The 22749-nt window shown below is 36.3% G+C and overlaps 1 protein-coding gene and 1 long non-coding RNA gene across 4 annotated transcripts; one reads left to right on the forward strand and one right to left on the reverse strand.

The window, feature by feature from the left end:
* Positions 1-275: 275 nt before the first annotated feature.
* Positions 276-3204, reverse strand: LOC117317903. Its single transcript, XR_004530270.1, has 2 exons — positions 3145-3204; positions 276-801 (listed from the first exon to the last, which is right to left on the reverse strand). It is a non-coding gene; the product is annotated as an uncharacterized LOC117317903 (long non-coding RNA).
* Positions 3205-6597: 3393 nt separating this feature from the next.
* Positions 6598-21577, forward strand: LOC117317769. Of its 3 annotated transcripts, XM_033872700.1 has the most exons (8): positions 6598-6903; positions 10297-10462; positions 10850-10981; positions 12427-12512; positions 13906-14087; positions 16883-17026; positions 20261-21074; positions 21129-21577. In XM_033872700.1, the coding sequence occupies exons 1-8, from the start codon at positions 6633-6635 to the stop codon at positions 21398-21400; spliced, it is 2067 nt and encodes a 688-aa protein (XP_033728591.1). In that variant the 5' UTR covers positions 6598-6632; the 3' UTR covers positions 21401-21577. The 3 variants fall into 3 exon arrangements, with proteins under 3 accessions (XP_033728591.1, XP_033728590.1, XP_033728592.1); XM_033872699.1 differs by having other exon boundaries at positions 20261-21574; XM_033872701.1 differs by having other exon boundaries at positions 6598-6722; positions 20261-21574.
* Positions 21578-22749: the final 1172 nt, after the last annotated feature.

The raw sequence follows: 22749 nt of genomic DNA on the forward strand, positions 1-22749 counted from the left end.
TTTCAATATTTCTACAAGCTTGTCTAACAATAACACAGACTTCGGCCTTCACAGCAGCACGTACCTTAACAGACGTCGTATCATCCATGACAGAAAACGTTTGGGAAGACAAGTGGACAGAATTGAAGAAAAAAATACATAATGAACTATACTTTTATCCACTGCATAAAATTGGTTTGCGCAATATCCAAGCTTCTTTTGGGTGTAGATAAAGTCTAAATCTACACCGGGTACCCACGGAATGTTGATATGTACAAACAACGCCAAGATATATCTTAAAGATTAAGTTTATTTTTAAAGTATTAGAAATTCGACCATGTTTTTTTCAGTGCATATCTTTCCATGTGTACATTGGTATGCCGAGTTACAGTATATCGATGTCAATATGTTTTCCAGTTCAAATTTTTTTTTTCAAACCCAGTGGCATGACACTTCAGAATCATCAGGCTTTCATCATAAACACCTAAAGAGAAGTCACATCAGAAAAGGTAGCTAAAAGTATGGCCAAATCATTCTATATGTAGAAATGGAGTCACGTGACTAATAGCACGACCTCTAAAAGTCCTTGAGCTTGTAGTAATGTGGCTTGGCCGGTTTACAGTTGGTCTCGCACGCGATATTACGTCGGTCACAGAAATCGGAACAGTAATACCAGCTGGTGAATGTAGTCTGCATCTGACAGCGGAAGGTACAATGCTCCATCATTTTAACACACCAATCACAGGTCACCGTACTCCACCGAGATCCCTCCACCCATGTCACAGCCACCAGTAGGAGCAGAATTGGAAGTACAAGTTTACTCTGGAAATTAAAAAAAATGAATACATATACTTTGTCCGAAAGAATTGAAATACAAGATATAATAACAATAATAATAAAAGATATTTCAGGGTTACTGTTACCCCTACCCTTAAAACGTTATTATACATGTAGCTTTTAAAGTAAAACATACAGCGTTATTTTGTTCCTCTAATAAAATCAGGGACGTACACAATAAAATGAAGCTACAGGAATTTCTTATTGTCGAGTAATTGTGATCGTTTCTTCATCTGTGTAAAGAAAATCTGAAATAAAAATATTGCATATTGTTGAGCTCACATACATTCATATACAGTGGACCCTCGATAATCCGAACACCTTCGTTCTCGGCCCAAACCGTCCGGATTACGAGTTTTCCGGACTGCCGAATTTCGTCTACCAGGTCAAAAAAAATTGTCGTGTAAGAGTTATCTCCCTTGACTATATACAATCCGGAACGTTTCATAAACACGTCTAATTGTCAGTCTTTTTAACAATAAATATACTTATGTTTCTGATATGATTCCTGTTTTCTTTTATTTTGTAGAAACTAAAAAATAAACTATGTTTTTAAAAGAACATGTAAAGTGAAAATTGTTTTATTTATAGCGGGCATATGTGACCTACAAACAACACACATGTGTCACATCCCGGAGGGTTAAATACCTTAAATAAAAGACCCGGATTTTACAACTTACGAACAGTCCATGTTTTTGCGTTTTTTTACCGTAAGTAAGTGATATATACGTCTCTGCTGTAATATTGCCTGACCCAGCTTTAACTCCGGATTAAAGTGCTACTTATGGATATAAACCTAAAATAACCAAATAATATCGATGGTCTACATCATATGTAGTTTATTACAGCCATCACTGGCATTAATCTAGGGTCGGGTCAGGATAGGTTGTACTCTCTAGACTGTAGGTAATGGAGCGTGCGGGCCAGATAAACCGTACATTTATCACGTAGGGAACTTTGACATTCGGCCGACTTATAGAAGGAGAACGCGATACCAACCTACCGCTTGTCTCGGGCCGAGGAGTGCAATCACTTACTCTTAATTTGTGCAAAATTGCAGAAAACACGAGTTTAACTTTTAAACTGTACAAAATCTCAGGAAAATATAAAAATTGTCATTATTATACATTTAAACGAACCAGTAACAAATCGCCATTACATTGTATTATGAATTATCATAGTGGTCAGATAAAATATCAAATCATTTCAATAACGGAACTCAAACTTGAAATATTCATCTATTATTAGAACTCTTTATAACTTTCCCATCTACTATCAGAACTCTTTATAACCTTCCATATATTATCAGAACTCTTTATAACCTTCCATCTATTATCAGAACTCTTTACAACTTTCCATCTATTATCAGAACTCTTTACAACCATCCCATCTATTATCAGAACTCTTTACAACCTTCCATCTATTATCAGAACTCTTTACAACCATCCCATCTATTATCAGAACTCTTTACAACCTTCCATCTATTATCAGAACTCTTTACAACCATCCCATCTATTATCAGAACTCTTTACAACCTTCCCATCTATTATCAGAACTCTTTACAACCATCCCATCTATTATCAGAACTCTTTACAACCTTCCATCTATTATCAGAACTCTTTACAACCTTCCATCTATTATCAGAACTCTTTACAACCTTCCCATCTATTATCAGAACCCTTTACAACCTTCCATCTATTATCAGAACCCTTTACAACTTTCCATATATTATCAGAACTCTTTACAACCATCCCATCTATTATCAGAACTCTTTACAACCATCCCATCTATTATCAGAACTCTTTACAACCTTCCATCTATTATCAGAACTCTTTACAACCTTCCCATCTATTATCAGAACCCTTTACAACCTTCCATCTATTATCAGAACCCTTTACAACTTTCCATATATTATCAGAACTCTTTACAACCTTCCATCTATTATCAGAACTCTTTACAACCTTTCCATCTATTATCAGAACTCTTTACAACCTTCCATCTATTAACGGAACTGTTTTCAGCCTTAGTTTCCGTTGGTTAGTACATAATGTAAATGTTTATGACATAAACTTGTAAACTATTTTTTTCTATATTTCCCATCTCGTCGCTAATTCCTATGCCTTATACAAATCTTAAATGCTATTTATTCCCTGTTCTAAAGTTCCTCTCCGGAAAGACAATATATTCAGCTTCGTGTTTTGATAACTACATCTATACAATATCGTTGACGTCGTGCAGTTCTGATATATATCTCAAGAAAGACAAAAAACACAAGTAAAGTTCGAGGACCAGATCGCGTGAACGGTAAGTAAACAGTAATATACTCACCATTGTCTCGTTACGTGTTGGCTGGTCTGTGGGTCTATAATAAATGTTTCACTGTACGTGTACGATATCAGATCCCAACCTATCCCTCCCCCTGCCCTCCCCCACTCCCTCCTCCCACCATCCGTTATTTATCCCCTCCCCTCCTCCATCCATTCTGTATCGTGGTAGTAATTGAAAACATGGCCCTCTGCCTGTTACCTCAAACGAGCCGAACATTTTAGATCGTTTACATCAGTCGGTGTTTGGTTACTTTTTAAAGTCTGTTTCATTCATCTTATCTCCAAATCTGTCCATCTTCTGCTAAACAATCTACGAAACGCAGCCGCTAACGGCATGACATTCTCTGTCTTAGCAAACATGCATTCATTGGTATAATTTATGGTTAAATATAATTATGTTTTCGGAAAGAGGTATGGCGCATATTGTGGCCGTTTTCAAAATCAAAAAAATAAATGTTAAAAACTGAGTTTTTGAATGCAAACTATAAATCTATAACGTATAAAAAGTCTGATTTGCGAAAAAATTGTTTGTTTATTGCACTGGACATTTCATTAAATGACCGTAAAGTTGCATCATCGGATTGCATTCATATCATTTTTTGACATAGAGCGCATCGGAAGACCAACTTTTACAATGTCTTATTTTATTCTATGTATCAAAAGACAACTAAAATCCTATTCTTAAAAAGTGGTCCTCCGATGCGCTGGTATCGAAAAATTGAAAAAATGTACAGTGTAGTTGATAAAATATTTTAATTTTAGCATTAACAAGATTTACTTTAAATCATAACACAAACTTCACATTCCTGTAAGTCTGCATAGCTCACATGGTAGAACCTTCGCTTAGCAACCCGAAGGTTCGGAGTTCGAATCACAAAGATGTATCTTATTAAAATTTGGTTATGATTCTAAGAATGATACCTTTTAATTTTCTTTGTCGTATTTGAAAGATATTTTCGACATTAAATTTGATGAGGGAATTAAACGTAAATGGATGGAAATTTGACGAGAAACTAAACGTAAATGGATGAAAATTTGACAAGGGGACTTAACGTAAATGGAGGGAAATTTGACGAGGGAATTAAAAGTAATGGATGGAAATTTGACGAGGGCATTAAACGTAAATGGATGGAAATTTGACGAGGGAACTTAACGTAAATGGATGGAAATTTGACAAGGGGACTTAACGTAAATGGATGGAAATTTGACGAGGGAATTAAAAGTAATGGATGGAAATTTGACGAGGGCATTAAACGTAAATGAAATTTGACGAGAAACTAAACGTAAATAGATAGAAATTTGACGAGAAACTAAACGTAAATGGATGGAAATTTGACGAGGGAATTAAAAGTAAATGGATGGAAATTTGACGAGAAACTAAACGTAAATGGATAGAAATTTGACGAGAAACTAAACGTAAATGAATAGAAATTTGACGAGAAACTAAACGTAAATGAATGGAAATTTGACGAGGGAATTAAACGTAAATGAAATTGGAAGAGGAACTAAACGTAAATGGATGGAAAATTAAACGTAAACGAAATTTGATGAGGAACTAAACGTAAATGGACGGACATTTCCCAGGCGACAGAGTGATTCCCATCTTCAACATTACACCCTTATTACATTTTATAACACATGTTTATTTCCCGTAATAATTAATTACTTATATCGTTTCCTTTCAGTAGATCACTCTCTCTGTTAGTCTTCTTGAGGGATAAATTTCCAAAATGGCAAAGAATACAAAAAATACGATAGCGATTATGTTGTTTTTGTGGATTCTGTATTTGAAATCATCCATTAAATTCCAACTGTGTCCATAAGGTCGTGTCTCCATTATGGGTGGATACATATAAAATCCGAAACTTATTTGTGTCACTAATAATAAAAAATGAACAAATCTGCCTTTATTCTGGTGTTTGATACATAAGGTATCGTATTTACTCTTCAACCCTCAATTTATAGCTTGAATCTCAATATGGATCCCCCTTTTTTCGGAGGAGGAAAATTTTTTATAGCCTTAAAATTGGAGGAAAAAAATTCGACTCGCGCCTGCGGCGCTCGCATTATCACTAAATTATATAATTACTGGTCACCCCCTTTCGAAAATCCTGGATCTGCACCTGATCGCAAATGATCGCAATTTGCTTTATTCATTTTCCGCCGGGGGCTCGCATTATATTGTCACTAAATTACTGAAGAAATAAAGAAAATAATTTAAAGAGGCTTGCCCGCAGAGAGATCAGAAAAATTGGCTAATAGAAAAAGATTTTTTACACATGACAGATTGTTGGAATTGTTGAGTTTTTCATTTTATTTTCCTTATAAAACGCTGAAAAGTGATATTAAAACCTCATTTTTAAATATTATTTATTTAATCGCAACCCGCAATAAGTCTAATTTGATTGACACATCAAAGAAACAAGCACGTGCACAGTGATAACTTCAAAGGCAGCGGCGATTTACAAAGAAGATTTGCCGTTATATTCCATACATTTCCCTCTCAGGTTGAGTTTTAAAACGTCTTTTAAATACATATTCTGTAATTGTTTTCAAGAAATAAAGTCGGAAAGCCTCTAATTTTGTCACATAGAAACGTGTACTGAAGTTTATTTAGTGATCGGAGATGTGCCGTTTACCGGTCCGTCTGCGGGCAAGCCTCTTTAACAATGCCGATAAATTGAAAAAAGAGAGAGAGAGAGAGAAAGTTTGAAACTACTTAACACACGTCATCTTCGACAGGGACGTACCTTCAGACATACTATAGGGTTATTAATCAGCCAATTCCATATTAGCCCTGTTATTAGGCCAAGGTCTGTCTTATTGGCCCGAGGCCGCAGGCCAAGGGCCAATTTGACAGACCGAGGCCTAATAACAGGGCTAATATGGAATTGGCTGATTAATGACTCTTTTATTAATTAACTACTTGCATATTGGTAAAAATATGAAAAAACGCATATTTTTGCCAAATAACATTTAATGACAACAATACATGTAATAATCAGTTCAACAAATTTAATGACAACAATTAATTCAATAAAAACATTCTAACAAGAATCATTATAATGAGTCAGTTCAATTAATTTAATTTATTCTTGAGAGCTGGATAGAGATCTAGACTGATGGGAATATTTCATTTGTTTCTGTGGCGGCATAAGAGTGATGGTAATGTACCTCCTAGCTATAAGAGAGAAAAGGGCAGATAACCCTGTTTAGAATTTGATACTGTACTACTGGATGCTATCGAAAAACTGAGCCAATACGAGAAAACTGGGCCAATATGATATTGGCTCAGTTTTGCCCATATTGGCCAAGTTTTCCAGTGATATTGATTGGGCCGTTTTTTCATATTTTTACCAATATGCAAGAAGTTAATTAATAATCCGAGATATAAGATATGACAATGGCACTGCTTTAAATTCCGGATTTTCCCCGGCGCCCGGTGCAACTCTTGTTATCGCCACAAGATGTCTGCGCCCATTGAACACCATGGCGCAGATACCTTTACCAATAATTTCTCAACTTTCGAGTTCTGGATCACCGCGTACTACAGACAATCAAAATTACGATATATCACAGGTATTTGCTGAACGATTATGCCCGACAGATGTTTCATACGAAGATTTTTTCCGGAAATATCTTCTACAAAATAAACCATGCATTTTCTCGTCGGAGTTGACACAAGGATGGTTAAGCAGACAACACTGGGTTGATAAAGAGACGAGAAAACCTAATTTGGCATGGCTTAAACAAAACTTTGGTACGTGAGTTCGTTATCGGTGACACCTCTGATAATGTCACGTTTTGGTAATATCATGTTTCCGGAAACGCCATAACTAAAAATAGGGCTAGGCATTTCTTCCTTTCTATACTAATTTTTAGCTACATTAGTATAGGCCAATATGAACCACGGAACCAAATCATTTCCTATAGACGATAATGTTAAACCACTGTTCTGCTTAAATGATTTCCAATAGAAGTATTAGAAGATAATGTTAACGTTTACCTGTCCTGCTTAATGGTGTTTTCAACTCTAGTCCACTGACCATAATTTTGAAGAATGATATCTCCGGATCCCACACCCGTAAATTAAACATTTAAAATTTCTACCAATTTGAACTTTTTTATATGGGGGCCACCACCTTGTTTTGAATTCAGCACCAAAATTTACAACAAATTACACACTTAATGAACTTCCTCGGACAAATGATGATGCATAGATTACAAACCAGGTGGGGGTCCCATGTGTGTTTGTCTGGTAAAGGTGTCACCCTGTCACTATATCATATGGCTCTGGCCATGGCCAGGTTTACTAGGCCTGTCACTATATCATGTGGCTCTGACCATGGTAAGGTTTACTAGGCCTGCCACTATATCATATGGCTCTGACCATGGTAAGGTTTACTAGGCCTGCCACTATATCATATGGCTCTGACCATGGTAAGGTTTACTAGGCCTGCCACTATATCATATGGCTCTGACCATGGTAAGGTTTACTAGGCCTGCCACTATATCATATGGCTCTGACCATGGCTAGGGTTACTAGGCCTGTCACTATATCATATGGCTCTGACCATGGTCAGGGTTACTAGGCCTGTCACTATATCATATGGCTCTGGCCATGGTAAGGTTAACTAGGCCTGCCACTATATCATATGGCTCTGACCATGGTAAGGTTTACTAGACCTGTCACTATATCATATGGCTCTGGCCATGGTCAGGGTTACTAGGCCTGTCACTATATCATATGGCTCTGACCATGGTAAGGTTTACTAGGCCTGCCACTATATCATATGGCTCTGACCATGGTAAGGTTTACTAGGCCTGCCACTATATCATATGGCTCTGACCATGGTAAGGTTTACTAGGCCTGCCACTATATCATATGGCTCTGACCATGGTAAGGTTTACTAGGCCTGCCACTATATCATATGGCTCTGACCATGGCTAGGGTTACTAGGCCTGTCACTATATCATATGGCTCTGACCATGGTAAGGTTTACTAGGCCTGCCACTATATCATATGGCTCTGACCATGGTAAGGTTTACTAGGCCTGCCACTATATCATATGGCTCTGACCATGGCTAGGGTTACTAGGCCTGTCACTATATCATATGGCTCTGACCATGGTCAGGGTTACTAGGCCTGTCACTATATCATATGGCTCTGGCCATGGTAAGGTTAACTAGGCCTGCCACTATATCATATGGCTCTGGCCATGGTAAGGTTTACTAGACCTGTCACTATATCATATGGCTCTGGCCATGGTCAGGGTTACTAGGCCTGTCACTATATCATATGGCTCTGACCATGGTAAGGTTTACTAGACCTGTCACTATATCATATGGCTCTGGTCATGGTCAGGGTTACTAGACCTGTCACTATATCATATGGCTCTGGCCATGGTCAGGTTTACTAGGCCTGTCACTATATCATATGGCTCTGACCATGGTCAGGTTTACTAGGCCTGTCACTATATCATATGGCTATGGCCATGATCAGGGTTACTAGTCCTGCCACTATATCATATGGCTCTGGCCATGGTAAGGTTTACTAGGCCTGTCACTATATCATATGGCTCTGGTCATGGTCAGGGTTACTAGGCTTGCCACTATATCATATGGCTCTGGCCATGGTAAGGTTTACTAGGCCTGTCACTATATCATATGGCTCTGGCCATGATCAGGGTTACTAGGCCTGTCACTATATCATATGGCTCTGGCCATGGTCAGGGTTACTAGACCTGTCACTATATCATATGGCTCTGGCCATGATCAGGGTTACTAGGCCTGTCACTATATCATATGGCTCTGGCCATGGTCAGGGCTACTAGGCCTGCCACTATATCATATGGCTCTGGCCATGGTAAGGTTAACTAGGCCTGCCACTATATCATATGGCTCTGGTCATGGTCAGGGTTACTAGGCTTGCCACTATATCATATGGCTCTGGCCATGGCTAGGGTTACTAGTCCTGTCACTATATCATATGGCTCTGGTCATGGTCAGGGTTACTAGGCCTGTCACTATATCATATGGCTCTGGCCATGGTCAGGGTTACTAGGCCGGTCACTATATCATATGGCTCTGGCCATGGTCAGGGTTACTAGGCCTGTCACTATATCATATGGCTCTGACCATGGCTAGGGTTACTAGGCCTGCCACTATATCATATGGCTCTGACCATGGTAAGGTTTACTAGGCCTGCCACTATATCATATGGCTCTGACCATGGTAAGGTTTACTAGGCCTGCCACTATATCATATGGCTCTGACCATGGTAAGGTTTACTAGGCCTGCCACTATATCATATGGCTCTGACCATGGCTAGGGTTACAGGCCTGTCACTATATCATATGGCTCTGACCATGGTCAGGGTTACTAGGCCTGTCACTATATCATATGGCTCTGGCCATGGTAAGGTTAACTAGGCCTGCCACTATATCATATGGCTCTGGCCATGGTAAGGTTTACTAGGCCTGCCACTATATCATATGGCTCTGGCCATGGTCAGGTTTACTAGGCCTGCCACTATATCATATGACTCTGGCCATGATCAGGGTTACTAGGCCTGTCATGACTATATCATATGACTCTGGCCATGATCAGGGTTACTAGGCCTGTCACTATATCATATGGCTCTGGCCATGGTCAGGTTTACCTGTAATTAACACTCGAGGTACAAGTTGGACCAACTGTGGGTTAATTCTCTGCTATAGTCGTCAGATTCATAAGAGTACTTCAAGAAACATAAAATATTATAAGTGAAGATGTAGTTATACCTGTATCTTATACGTTATGTCATTATAGGTGACGCTGTTGTTTTAATCTTATATTACATTATTATAGATGACGCTGTTGTTTTAATCTTATATTACATTATTATAGATGACGCTGTTGTTTTAATCTTATATTACATTATTATAGAAGACGCTGTTGTTATACAATCTTATATTACATAATTATAGGTGGCACTTTAGTTATACAATCTTATATTATATATTACATAATTATAGGTGATACTGTTGTTATACAATCTTATATTATATAATTATAGGTGATACTGTTGTTATACAATCTTATATATTATATTATATAATTATAGGTGATACTGTTGTTATACAATCTTATATATTATATTATATAATTATAGGTGATGTTGTTGCCCCTGTAGCCAACTGTGGACAGGAAAAGTTCAGCAGTCATTGTAAGGAGGAAATGAAATTAAAGGAGTTTCTCGATTACTGGGAAAATTACATCTCTCAAGGTCATCCAAGGTCACAGAAATGTCTTTATCTCAAAGATTGGCACTTCACCAAGTATGTAAACACTTAATTTACCAGACATCTTCCTTTTGTATGGATGTTGTTTGAATGGATTCCTCCCCCCAACTGTTCTCCTGACTGTGGTCCCCCTAACCCTTTATAAATTAATGGTATAAGAGGATATGTTTTACCTTAACTTTACATCTCAGACTTTACACTCTGTCAGCCTCCATCTTTCATAAATCTGCCAAGTTTAGGTATCGAGTATATTGTCCTAAATCTCGCCAATCATCAAAGTCAAATTATTATTATCAGAAATATACATTCTAAACATATTCTCTATAACATAAAGAAAAATATATTAAGTGCATGCAGGTAAAATATGGTTCCCATTCATATAAGCTTTACACTGTAGCAACAATATCTCATGTTAATCTTCAGAGTATTTCCATCCTACCAAGCATATTCAACTCCAGTTTACTTCCTGTCCGATTGGATGAATGAATTCTGGGACTGCCGTGCTGACTCGGATGATGACTATCGTTTTGTTTACATGGGACCGAAGGGCACCTGGTGAGTAATCCTTGTGTATGTCACAGTTCTCAATAAATTATTATCATGTAGAAAATCCAAGAAGCAAATTCAGTTGAAATGTAATTGTCTAATATCACCAAAAATTTCTGCATCTCTATAAATATAGCCAAAATAGGTTGTAATAAAGATATAGAGGCCTTAGATTCTGATTTAGATATCACCAAAAAGTTAATTTCTGTATCTCTATAAATATAGCCAAAATGAGTTTGTAATAACAATATAGAGGCTTTAGATTCTGTTTGGAGAAGTAAAAGTAGTACATATATACATGTATATTATATAATTGTGTATATTTAATTGTAAATCAGATTACAGGTGTCAATTCCTATCACCTGAATGAAAATCACATGTATTAGTACTTGTAACATATAATTAATTTAAATACAAATAACAACTCTCATTAGAGTTTGTGACTTAACCCATATTTGACCCTAGAACAACGGATGTTGTACATGTAGATGAAGTAGAACCCATATTTGACCTAGAACAACGGATGTTGTACATGTAGATGACCCATATTTGACCTAGAACAACGGATGTTGTACATGTAGATGAAGTAGAACCCATATTTGACCCAGAACAACGGATGTTGTACATGTAGATGAAGTAGACCCATATTTGACCTAGAACAACGGATGTTGTACATGTAGATGACCCATATTTGACCTAGAACAACGGATGTTGTACATGTAGATGAAGTAGAACCCATATTTGACCTAGAACAACGGATGTTGTACATGTAGATGACCCATATTTGACCTAGAACAACGGATGTTGTACATGTAGATGAAGTAGAACCCATATTTGACCTAGAACAACGGATGTTGTACATGTAGATGACCCATATTTGACCCTAGAACAACGGATGTTGTACATGTAGATGAAGTAGACCCATATTTGACCTAGAACAACGGATGTTGTACATGTAGATGACCCATATTTGACCTAGAACAACGGATGTTGTACATGTAGATGAAGTAGAACCCATATTTGACCTAGAACAACGGATGTTGTACATGTAGATGACCCATATTTGACCTAGAACAACAGATGTTGTACATGTAGATGACCCATATTTGACCCTAGAACAATGGATGTTGTACATGTAGGTGAAGTAGAACCCATATTTGACCCAGAACAACGGATGTTGTACATGTAGATGAAGCAGAAGATACTTACCCTTCCGGAACACCTGGTCTTATTCTCCTTGTACTTTTTCAGGAGTATCCATGCATATTGATATTTTGTTTATATTTTGCCTTTGGTCGATTTTGAGTTGAAAATGATTTCATTATTGTTTCAGTATCGTTGGTTGTTTTAGCATGTAACCTTAATTAACTATAATACAGATGAAAGGTACAAGTGATTGCATTACCGAAAAATGTCAAAAATATTAATAAAAAATATGATATAATATCTTACAGGACACCTTTTCATGCGGATGTGTTCCGATCCTACAGCTGGTCAGCCAATATCTGTGGGAGGAAGCGGTGGATTTTCATTGCTCCAGGTAAAAACCAGGTTAACCTATAAGATCATGATTTACATGTACTGAAATTAAATATACATCGTAATACAAAAATGTACAGAAATTAAATGTACATCGTAATACAAAAATGTACTGAAATTAAATGTACATCGTAATAAAAAAATGTACTGAAATTAAATGTACGTCGTAATACAAACATGTACTTAATTGTAGAGTATTAAGTTATATAGGTCCCTGCTGCATGTTGTGGGTTTAGACTTTATCATGCCAGAGATTTTTAGGTCACCTGAGACAAAGTCTCAAGTGACCTATTCTAATCCCCTTTTGTCCGTCGTCGTGCGTCCGTAAACAATTCACAGGGGCTTGAGGGGCGGGGCTAAAAAGGGTCAAATTGACCAAAACTTCAAAGATCTTCTTCTCTACTCTCAGATATGGTGGAATCAAACACTCTTCATAGATGGAAGGGTCTTAAGGTGCTTTACCAAAATTGTAAATTTCATGACCCAGGGGTCTCACGTTTGCCCCTGGGGAGGGGGTAAACTTTACTATAGTTTATATAGGGAAATCGCATTTTTGACATTTATTTGTTTTATTTTTATTGCAATTCATTCTAATTTGGTTAACATTATCAGCATGGGATGACAGTTTGATGGCATCCACATGTTGGCCCTGACTGACCCCCAGGGGCTGATGGGCGGGGCTAGAAAGGGCTAAATTGACTGAAATTTCAAAAATCTTCTTCTCAAGACCGAAATAAGTTGGAATCAAATACTCTTTATAGTTGGAAGGGTCTTAAGGTGCTCTACTAAAAAATATTAATTTAATGACCCGGGGGTCATAAGTTTGCCCCTGGGGAGGGGTTAAATTTTACTATAGTTTATATAGGGAAATAACATCTTTGACTGATTTGTTTGATTTCTATTGGAATTCATTCTAACTTGGTTAACATTTTCAGCATGGGATGAAAGTTTGATAATATGCATATGTTGGCCCTGACTGACCCCTAAGGGCTGATGGGCGGGGCCAAAAAGGGTAAATTAAATTAACTGAAATATTTCAAATCTCAGGTGACCGTTAAGGCCCATGGGCCTCTTGTTTATGTTTGTATCCTTGTCTGACAGGTTACAATATTCTGTCACAGATTGTTGAGTTTAAAAGTAATTGTTCCTTTGCTTTGATACAAGTATTGCTTTATAGAGATATAACATCAATTTTTACTTTGATAAGTTATTTTGTGAAATACTTTGTGAAAACTGAAAATGAATTTTGGAACCATGAAATTCTACACTGAAAACAGTAAGTTTTATATTGGTTATAAACAGCATATTGACTCCAAAACAAATAATATGTATCCAACATTCCAGTGGCTTTGTTTAATATCTGTATTGTTGAGATGTGAAGTTTTTGTTTCCAGGAGAAGAAGAGAAATATAGAAATAAGTTTGGAAATCTGGTTTATGACATTAACTCAGATGAACTTCACGACCCTGAAAAATACCCACATTTCAGCCAATCAACAGGCAGAATAGAGGTCATCCAGGAACCTGGAGAGGTCATCTTTGTACCGAGTGGCTGGCATCACCAGGTCCATAATCTTGTAAGTCACCAACACTATATATATAGTTACAATAAAAAGGGTGGTGTCACCAAGGAAACTATTTTGTTAGTATGATGTAAGTTATACAAATATTATATTAATAGGTTCACCACGGCAACCTTTTTGTTATCATAGCTATTTCCATATTGATTAACACCATAGTAACTATTTCAATATTAATTAACACAATAGTAACTATTTCCATATTGATTCACACCATAGTAACTATTTCCATATTAATTAACACCATAGTAACTATTTCCATATTAATTAACACCATAGTAACTATTTCCATATCAATTAACACCATAGTAACTATTTCCATATTAATTAACACCATAGTAACTATTTCCATATTAATTAACACCATAGTAACTATTTCCATATTAATTAACACCATAGTAACTATTTCCATATTAATTAACATAATAGTTACTATTTTAATATTAACACATTTTTTCAATCATAGTTACATTAATATTACTGCAAAGATCTGAGTGCAATCAACTGTCAAAAAAAATCACTAAAATGACTAACACTACTGTCAAATTGCCCATTACAAACCCATTAAAAAGCCATTACATATGTTGGGATTACTTTTGTACACCTTTAATGGCCCCTAAAGTAATGGCCAAACCCATTACAAACCCATTAAAGTTTTCACTAAGTAATTGCCATTACAATGTAATAGGGCCATCAATAATTAGTTTTCAATGTAATGGGCATTAAACATTATGGTGTAATGGGCATTAAACGTTTTTGGTGTAATGTAATGGCCATTAGGTTTGGAGCAAAACCATTTTTGTAATGCCCATTAACGGTGTCATTACTTTCTGAAGTGTACTCTGTAATGGCCATTACATTTCGTCAGAAAAGGTGTAATGGCCATTAAAGGTGTACAAAACTAATAGACCCATTACAAGAAAATACACTTTAATGGCCATAATTTTCACAAATATAATGACCATTACTTTTAAAGTACAAAAACTGTTCAGAGATCAACATAATTGTAATGGCCATTACGTTTTTACAAAGAAAAGTGTAATGGCCATTATATATATACAGGTATACAAAATTAATGGACCTACATGTAACCATTACATGAGACGCATTCAGAAAATTTAGAAAATGCATTTTACCACTTAATTTCATCAAAGTTCATCATGAACTGTATCACTATGCATGTTTGACAATATCCTTGTACTTGTAGTCCTTCCATTAAAAATTGCATTCAAATTGATCCATCATTTGTTTAAAATTGATAACTGCTTCAAAAATGGGTATTGTACACAATCATGTGGACCCAAAATCCTTTTAATATTCTTCAGATACATGTAAGAGTGATTTATGTTCATTATTGCATTAATTCTCAATGTACATATGATGTGTGTTTGTACAATTTAGATAAATAGGCAATACAATTTAAGAAATGGCAAAGCTGTTTGAATATAATGTACACTATGTAAATTTAGGTCACATGCATGGTGATTGGTTTTAAGTTAATTCTTACCTATAAACAGGTTGACATACTTCCAGAGTTGAATAAATCATTTCCTGGTAGTCTTGTATTAATCATGAACCAGGTATTAAAGATAAATACTTCCCTTCATTTGTAAAATAACATGTTGTTCATCTGTGTGAGAAAAGCCTCATGGCTGCCATGTATTGGAACTCTCCTGCTTGAAGTTATTGGGCGGGAAAAATTTGGCGGGAAAATTTGGCGGGAAATTTGAAGTTTTCTTATTGTAAAGGGGTTTATTAAGCCTGTACAGTTTCCTTATTCTTCTTTAAAGCTAACAACAAAATTGTAATATAGACATGGAATTAAACAATAACAATATAATAAAAAATAAGATACTGAAATAATACATTAATTTAAGGCCAACAATATTCATGGTAGTATATTGAATATTGTCATAATTATGTATTACAATATGATGTGATGATATTTGTAACAATTGTAATGGCCATTACATGAAAAAAATGTTACATATGAGGAATTACACATCAGAATAAAAAAATGTAATGGCATTACATAAAGGCACCATTCAGTAATGGCTATTGCATTATGACCATAATTTGTTATGGTCTTTAAATGGAAAATGTAATGGGCATTACATTAAGGTACCAATAAGTAATGGCCATTACATTGTGACCCTAATTTGTTATGGCCATTAAATGGAAAATGTAATGGGCATTACATGAAGTTACCAATAAGTAATGGCCATTGCATTGTGATCATAATTTGTTGTGGGCATTAAATGGAAAATGTTATGGGAGTACATAAAATCCACAGTTAGTAATGGCCATAACATTATGATGACTCCACTCTAATGGCCATTACAAACAGAATAAAGGCCATTAAAAAAAATACAAAACATGAAGTAATGGCCATTATTTTGTTAATGACCATTACAAAGAAAATATTAATAGGAAAGTAATTGAAATTTAGAAAAATAATGCCCATTACATTACTTAACTCCAGGTTTGTCCCAAAAAAGGAAACGAGAAATAATGGCCAATTTTAATGGAATCAGTGTTTTTAATGGGTTTGTAATGGGTTTGTAATAGATTTGTAATGACTTTGCTGGGCAGTAGTGTAAAATAATAGATTTCCTTGCATTTTAAGGGAGATAACTTTTGTTGACTTATCCACTTTCTGTCTTGTCTGGTGAGGCATGATAATTCCGGAATTTACACACCAATAAGGCAATGAATGTAAATTATAAAATAATGTCATAATGAAAGGACTTATTTTATAATCTGCTTTTAAATGTAAATTTGATTTATTCCAGGAAGATACAATCTCCATCAACCATAACTGGATGAATGGGTGTAACATCCACAGATGTTGGAAGTTCCTCAAACAGGAGCTGTCTGATGTACAGCGAGAAATATCTGACTGTCAAGACATGGAAGGATGGCATGAACAGTGTCAGGTACTAGTAACACCTGTTAACTCTGCATTAGATAGCCACACTGTAATACCTACTACATATCAGTGACTTTCGTAAACATTAGATAGCCACACTGTAATACCTACTACATATCGGTGACCTTGGTAAACATTAGATAGCCACACTGTAATACCTACTACATACCGGTGACTTTGATAAACATTAGATAGCCACACTGTAATACCTACTACATATCGGTGATTTTGGTAAACATTAGATAGCCACACTGTAATACCTACTACATATCGGTGACTTTGATAAACATTAGATAGCCACACTGTAATACCTACTACATATCAGTGACTATGATAAACATTAGATAGTCACACTGTTATACCTACTACATATCGGTGACTATTATAAACATTAGATAGCCACACTGTAATACCTACTACATATCAGTGACTATGATAAACATTAGATAGCCACACTGTAATACCTACTACATATCGGTGACCTTGGTAAACATTAGATAGCCACACTGTAATACCTACTACATATCAGTGACTATGATAAACATTAGATAGCCACACTGTAATACCTACTACATATCGGTGACTATGATAAACATTAGATAGCCACACTGTAATACCTACTACATATCGGTGACTTTGGTAAACATTAGATAGCCACACTGTAATACCTACTACATATCGGTGACTTTGGTAAACATTAGATAGCCACACTGTAATACCTACTACATATCGGTGACTTTGGTAAACATTAGATAGCCACACTGTAATACCTACTACATATCGGTGACTATGATAACATTAGATAGCCACACTGTAATACCTACTACATATATCGGTGACTATGATAAACAATAGATAGCCACACTGTAATACCTACTACATATCAGTGACTTTGGTAAACATTAGATAGCCACACTGTAATACCTACTACATATCGGTGACTTTGGTAAACATTAGATAGCCACACTGTAATACCTACTACATATCGGTGACTATGATAAACATTAGATAGCCACACTGTAATACCTACTACATATCGGTGACAATGATAAACATTAGATAGCCACACTGTAATACCTACTACATATCAATGACTTTGATAAACATTAGATAGCCACACTGTAATACCTACTACATATCGGTGACTTTGGTAAACATTAGATAGCCACACTGTAATACCTACTACATATCGGTGACTTTGATAAACATCAGATAGCCACACTGTAATACCTACTACATATCGGTGACTTTGATAAACATCAGATAGCCACACTGTAATACCTACTACATATCAGTGACTTTGATAAACATCAGATAGCCACACTGTAATACCTACTACATATCGGTGACTTTGATAACATTAGATAGCCACACTGTAATACCTACTACATATCAGTGACTATGATAAACATTAGATAGTCACACTGTTATACCTACTACATATCGGTGACTTTGATAACATTAGATAGCCACACTGTAATACCTACTACATATCGGTGACTATGATAAACATTAGATAGCCACACTGTAATACCTACTACATATCGGTGACTTTGGTAAACATTAGATAGCCACACTGTAATACCTACTACATATCAGTGACTTTGGTAAACATTAGATAGCCACACTGTAATACCTACTACATATCGGTGACTTTGGTAAACATTAGATAACCACACTGTTATACGTACTACATATCAGTGACTATGATAAACATTAGATAGCCACACTGTAATACCTACTACATATCGGTGACTATGATAAACATTAGATAGCCACACTGTAATACCTACTACATATCAGCGACTATGATAAACATTAGATAGCCACACTGTAATACCTACTACATATCAGTGACTTTGGTAAACATTAGATAGCCACACTGTAATACCTACTACATATCGGTGACTATGATAAACATTAGATAGCCACACTGTAATACCTACTACATATCAGTGACTATGATAAACATTAGATAGCCACACTGTAATACCTACTACATATCAGTGACTTTGGTAAACATTAGATAGCCACACTGTAATACCTACTACATATCGGTGACTATGATAAACATTAGATAGCCACACTGTTATACCTACTACATATCGGTGACTTTGGTAAACATTAGATAGCCACACTGTAATACCTACTACATATCGGTGACTATGATAAACATTAGATAGTCACACTGTTATACCTACTACATATCGGTGACTTTGGTAAACATTAGATAGCCACACTGTAATACCTACTACATATCGGTGACTATGATAAACATTAGATAGCCACACTGTAATACCTACTACATATCAGTGACTATGATAAACATTAGATAGCCACACTGTAATACCTACTACATATCAGTGACTTTGGTAAACATTAGATAGCCACACTGTAATACCTACTACATATCGGTGACTATGATAAACATTAGATAGCCACACTGTTATACCTACTACATATCGGTGACTTTGGTAAACATTAGATAGCCACACTGTAATACCTACTACATATCAGTGACTTTGGTAAACATTAGATAGCCACACTGCAATACCTACTACATATCGGTGACTTTGGTAAACATTAGATAGCCACACTGTAATACCTACTACATATCGGTGACTATGATAAACATTAGATAGCCACACTGTAATACCTACTACATATCAGTGACTTTGATAAAGTGCAAAATGAAACTGTGGGAAGAATACCTTAGTAAGGCAGCTTTGGAAAACAGTCCTTCTAAAGATCATTTTATAAAATTGTCAAAGATTTTTTTCACTTTGAGAAAACTTGTGTTTACCTGTTTTAAGCTTGAAAAGTAACAAATTAAACCAGTTATGAGAGACCTTCTGTTTTCCCAGTACAGATCCCATTGTATTTAAAAAATACCTTGATTTTATATTGATTACATTAGGTTAAAATGTTGAATGTTTTAGTAAAGAGAAAAATGTTTCCTTTTCTGGCTTCTATCAGTGACATGACCTTCCTGAATTCATTGCTTTAAGTTAAACTTTGTGATGAAAACAGGGTACAGTGTGGATGTACATGTATAATGATTAATTTGTAATCATATGTTGTAGAAAAGCATGGCTGACTGAATAGATATCTGTTTCTGGACGACTTTATCAGGGAAATCACAATACTACAAAAACAAAAAGGGTTGTCTCAAAACAATAAAAGAAATTATTAAACAATTATCAAATTCTTTATGGTTAAAGTACTGCATCCTTTTTTTCAGTTGATTCTGAAAGCCAGCACCGGAATAAACTTCTCCGAGTTTTATCAATATTTGGTCGTAATAGCCACACACAGAATGGACTTCCTTCAGCTGGAACAGAGCCATGAGGATATCAACAAACCTAAATCCTCAGGGTTAGATGAAGCCAATAAACATTTAAACACCTTAGTAACAGATCTGTCAAATGTACTGGAATTACAATCTAAAGGAACAGATCACTCCGGTGTGCTATCTGACGATTCTCAATACAAAGCAGGCCAAGTTGATAGCAAATTACATTCAAATGTGCAATATGAATCGGAAGAAGGTACAAAGAATGCTGTCTGTGAAATAGAATCAGGATATCTAATGGACAAAAACCTGATTTTATGCAGTGAAAAAACAAAACCGTGCTGTTTAGCACCAGAAGAAATGTCAATGGCTGTCAAAGGAGAAAAAGTTGAGGTGTGTCATAGAGAAGTTACCACCGATCTCTCTTTAGGGTGTACAGGAAGTAAGGATCTTCAGAGTGAGAGACATATTGACTCACATCAGAGTGAGAGACATATTGACTCACATCAGAGTGAGAGACATATTGACTCGCATCAGAGTGAGAGACATATTGACTCGCATCAGAGTGAGAGACATATTGACTCGCATCAGAGTGAGAGACATATTGACTCGCATCAGAGTGAGAGACACATTGACTCGCATCAGAGTGAGAGACACATTGACTCGCATCAGAGTGAGAGACACATTGACTCGCATCAGAGTGAGAGACACATTGACTCGCATCAGAGTGAGAGACACATTGACTCGCATCAGAGTGAGAGACATATTGACTCACATCAGAGTGAGAGACATATTGACTCACATCAGAGTGAGAGACATATTGACTCGCATCAGAGTGAGAGACATATTGACTTGTGTCAACATGATGGCGATAACAGTATGGGTCAGCGCTCAAGTAACTTCAAATTGTGTGATCAAAACAAGGGAGAAATAGAATCTGAAACTGGGTCAGTGTATCATGCAGTCTTTGATCTGATCCAAGTCAAACAAACTCTTGTTGACATGATAAAAACTGAGGAATTCAAGCTGATATATACAGACCCCGATGCCAGTTCTATGATAGGTAGAATAAACTGTTATGTAAGATAGATATGGAATTCCCTAACCTGTGTACAGTTTGAACATTTTTTTGAGGATGGGACTGTCATCTGATGCAAGCCAAAATATATTATTTATATAAAATGTGTGTTTACTGTGATATGACAATAAAACTTTGTAATAGGGTTCCGGAGTCAAATGTATTAAAATCTGATTTGTTCTCATTAAGAGCTGTTGTCCTGATATTGGGCCTTGACCTTCTTTCAAGGTCATATGGGTCAAAGATTGTAACACATTTAAACAATATCTTTAATAATCTTGAAAAAAGAAAATGACAATGACCTTTCAAAATCACACCGACCTCCTCTTAAGGTCCCAGAGCTGAAGTCAAATGTATTAAAATCTCAAAATAGTTTCTCATCAACTTAAGTGTATCAAGGTCATGATATTGAGCACTTAAACATCCTGGAACAAATGGTTCGAAGCTTGTACGAAGACCACAGGGTTCAAATGTGATAAAATATTCAAATATTTTTTTCCTGAATACCCAATACCAGGATGTGATGTTTGACATGTGACTATTACTGAAAAGGGAAAATTGTAAATGTGAGTTGCATATTACATTCATGAATTGAACCTTCCCAGAATGTTGTTAAGTACACATTGTTTGGTACGGCATCCACCAATCTAAGATCTCCTCTGTGACTACAGGGACCTTAGTTCTGACCTCTGTGACTAAAGGGGCCTTAGTTCTGACCTCTGTGACTACAGGGGCCTTAGTTCTGACCTCTGTGACTACAGGAACCTTAGTTCTGACCTCTGTGACTAAAGGGACCTTAGTTCTGACCTCTGTAACTACAGGGACCTTAGTTCTGACCTCTGTAACTACAGGAACCTTAGTTCTGACCTCTGTGACTACAGGGACCTTAGTTCTGACCTCTGTAACTACAGGGACCTTAGTTCTGACCTCTGTGACTACAGGAACCTTAGTTCTGACCTCTGTGACTACAGGAACCTTAGTTCTGACCTCTGTGACTACAGGGACCTTAGTTCTGACCTCTGTAACTACAGGGACCTTAGTTCTGACCTCTGTGACTACAGGGACCTTAGTTCTGACCAGTAGGTACATGGGGTAGAATGCTGTTAGATTACCATAAATAAATGAATTTGACCTGTTTTCGGGGTCACAGGGACCTCACATGTTTTCTTTTTTACTTGATAGAAACATTTGTATATGCGGTTATAAAGCAGCTTCAGGGAAGTGTTATTTAAAATCCTTAGTACGTGTGCGTGCCGATTTGTCGTCCTTAGATTAATGATTCCAAACCAGACCAGTCCAACAAAGACTGTCCTTAGAGTAATGATTCCAAACCAAACCAGTCCAACAAAGACCGTCCTTA

The sequence above is a fragment of the Pecten maximus genome, chromosome 19, assembly GCF_902652985.1.
Source record: "Pecten maximus chromosome 19, xPecMax1.1, whole genome shotgun sequence".
NCBI lineage: Eukaryota > Metazoa > Mollusca > Bivalvia > Pectinida > Pectinidae > Pecten > Pecten maximus.

Excerpts from the sequence above, each read along its gene's own strand:
- LOC117317769 (XM_033872699.1), top strand. The coding sequence starts at position 6,633 with ATGGCGCAGATACCTTTACCAATAATTTCTCAACTTTCGAGTTCTGGA. Across the intron at positions 10,982-12,426 it reads ATGGGACCGAAGGGCACCTG|GACACCTTTTCATGCGGATG; the intron begins GTGAGTAATCCT and ends AATATCTTACAG. Across the intron at positions 14,088-16,882 it reads ATCACCAGGTCCATAATCTT|GAAGATACAATCTCCATCAA; the intron begins GTAAGTCACCAA and ends GATTTATTCCAG.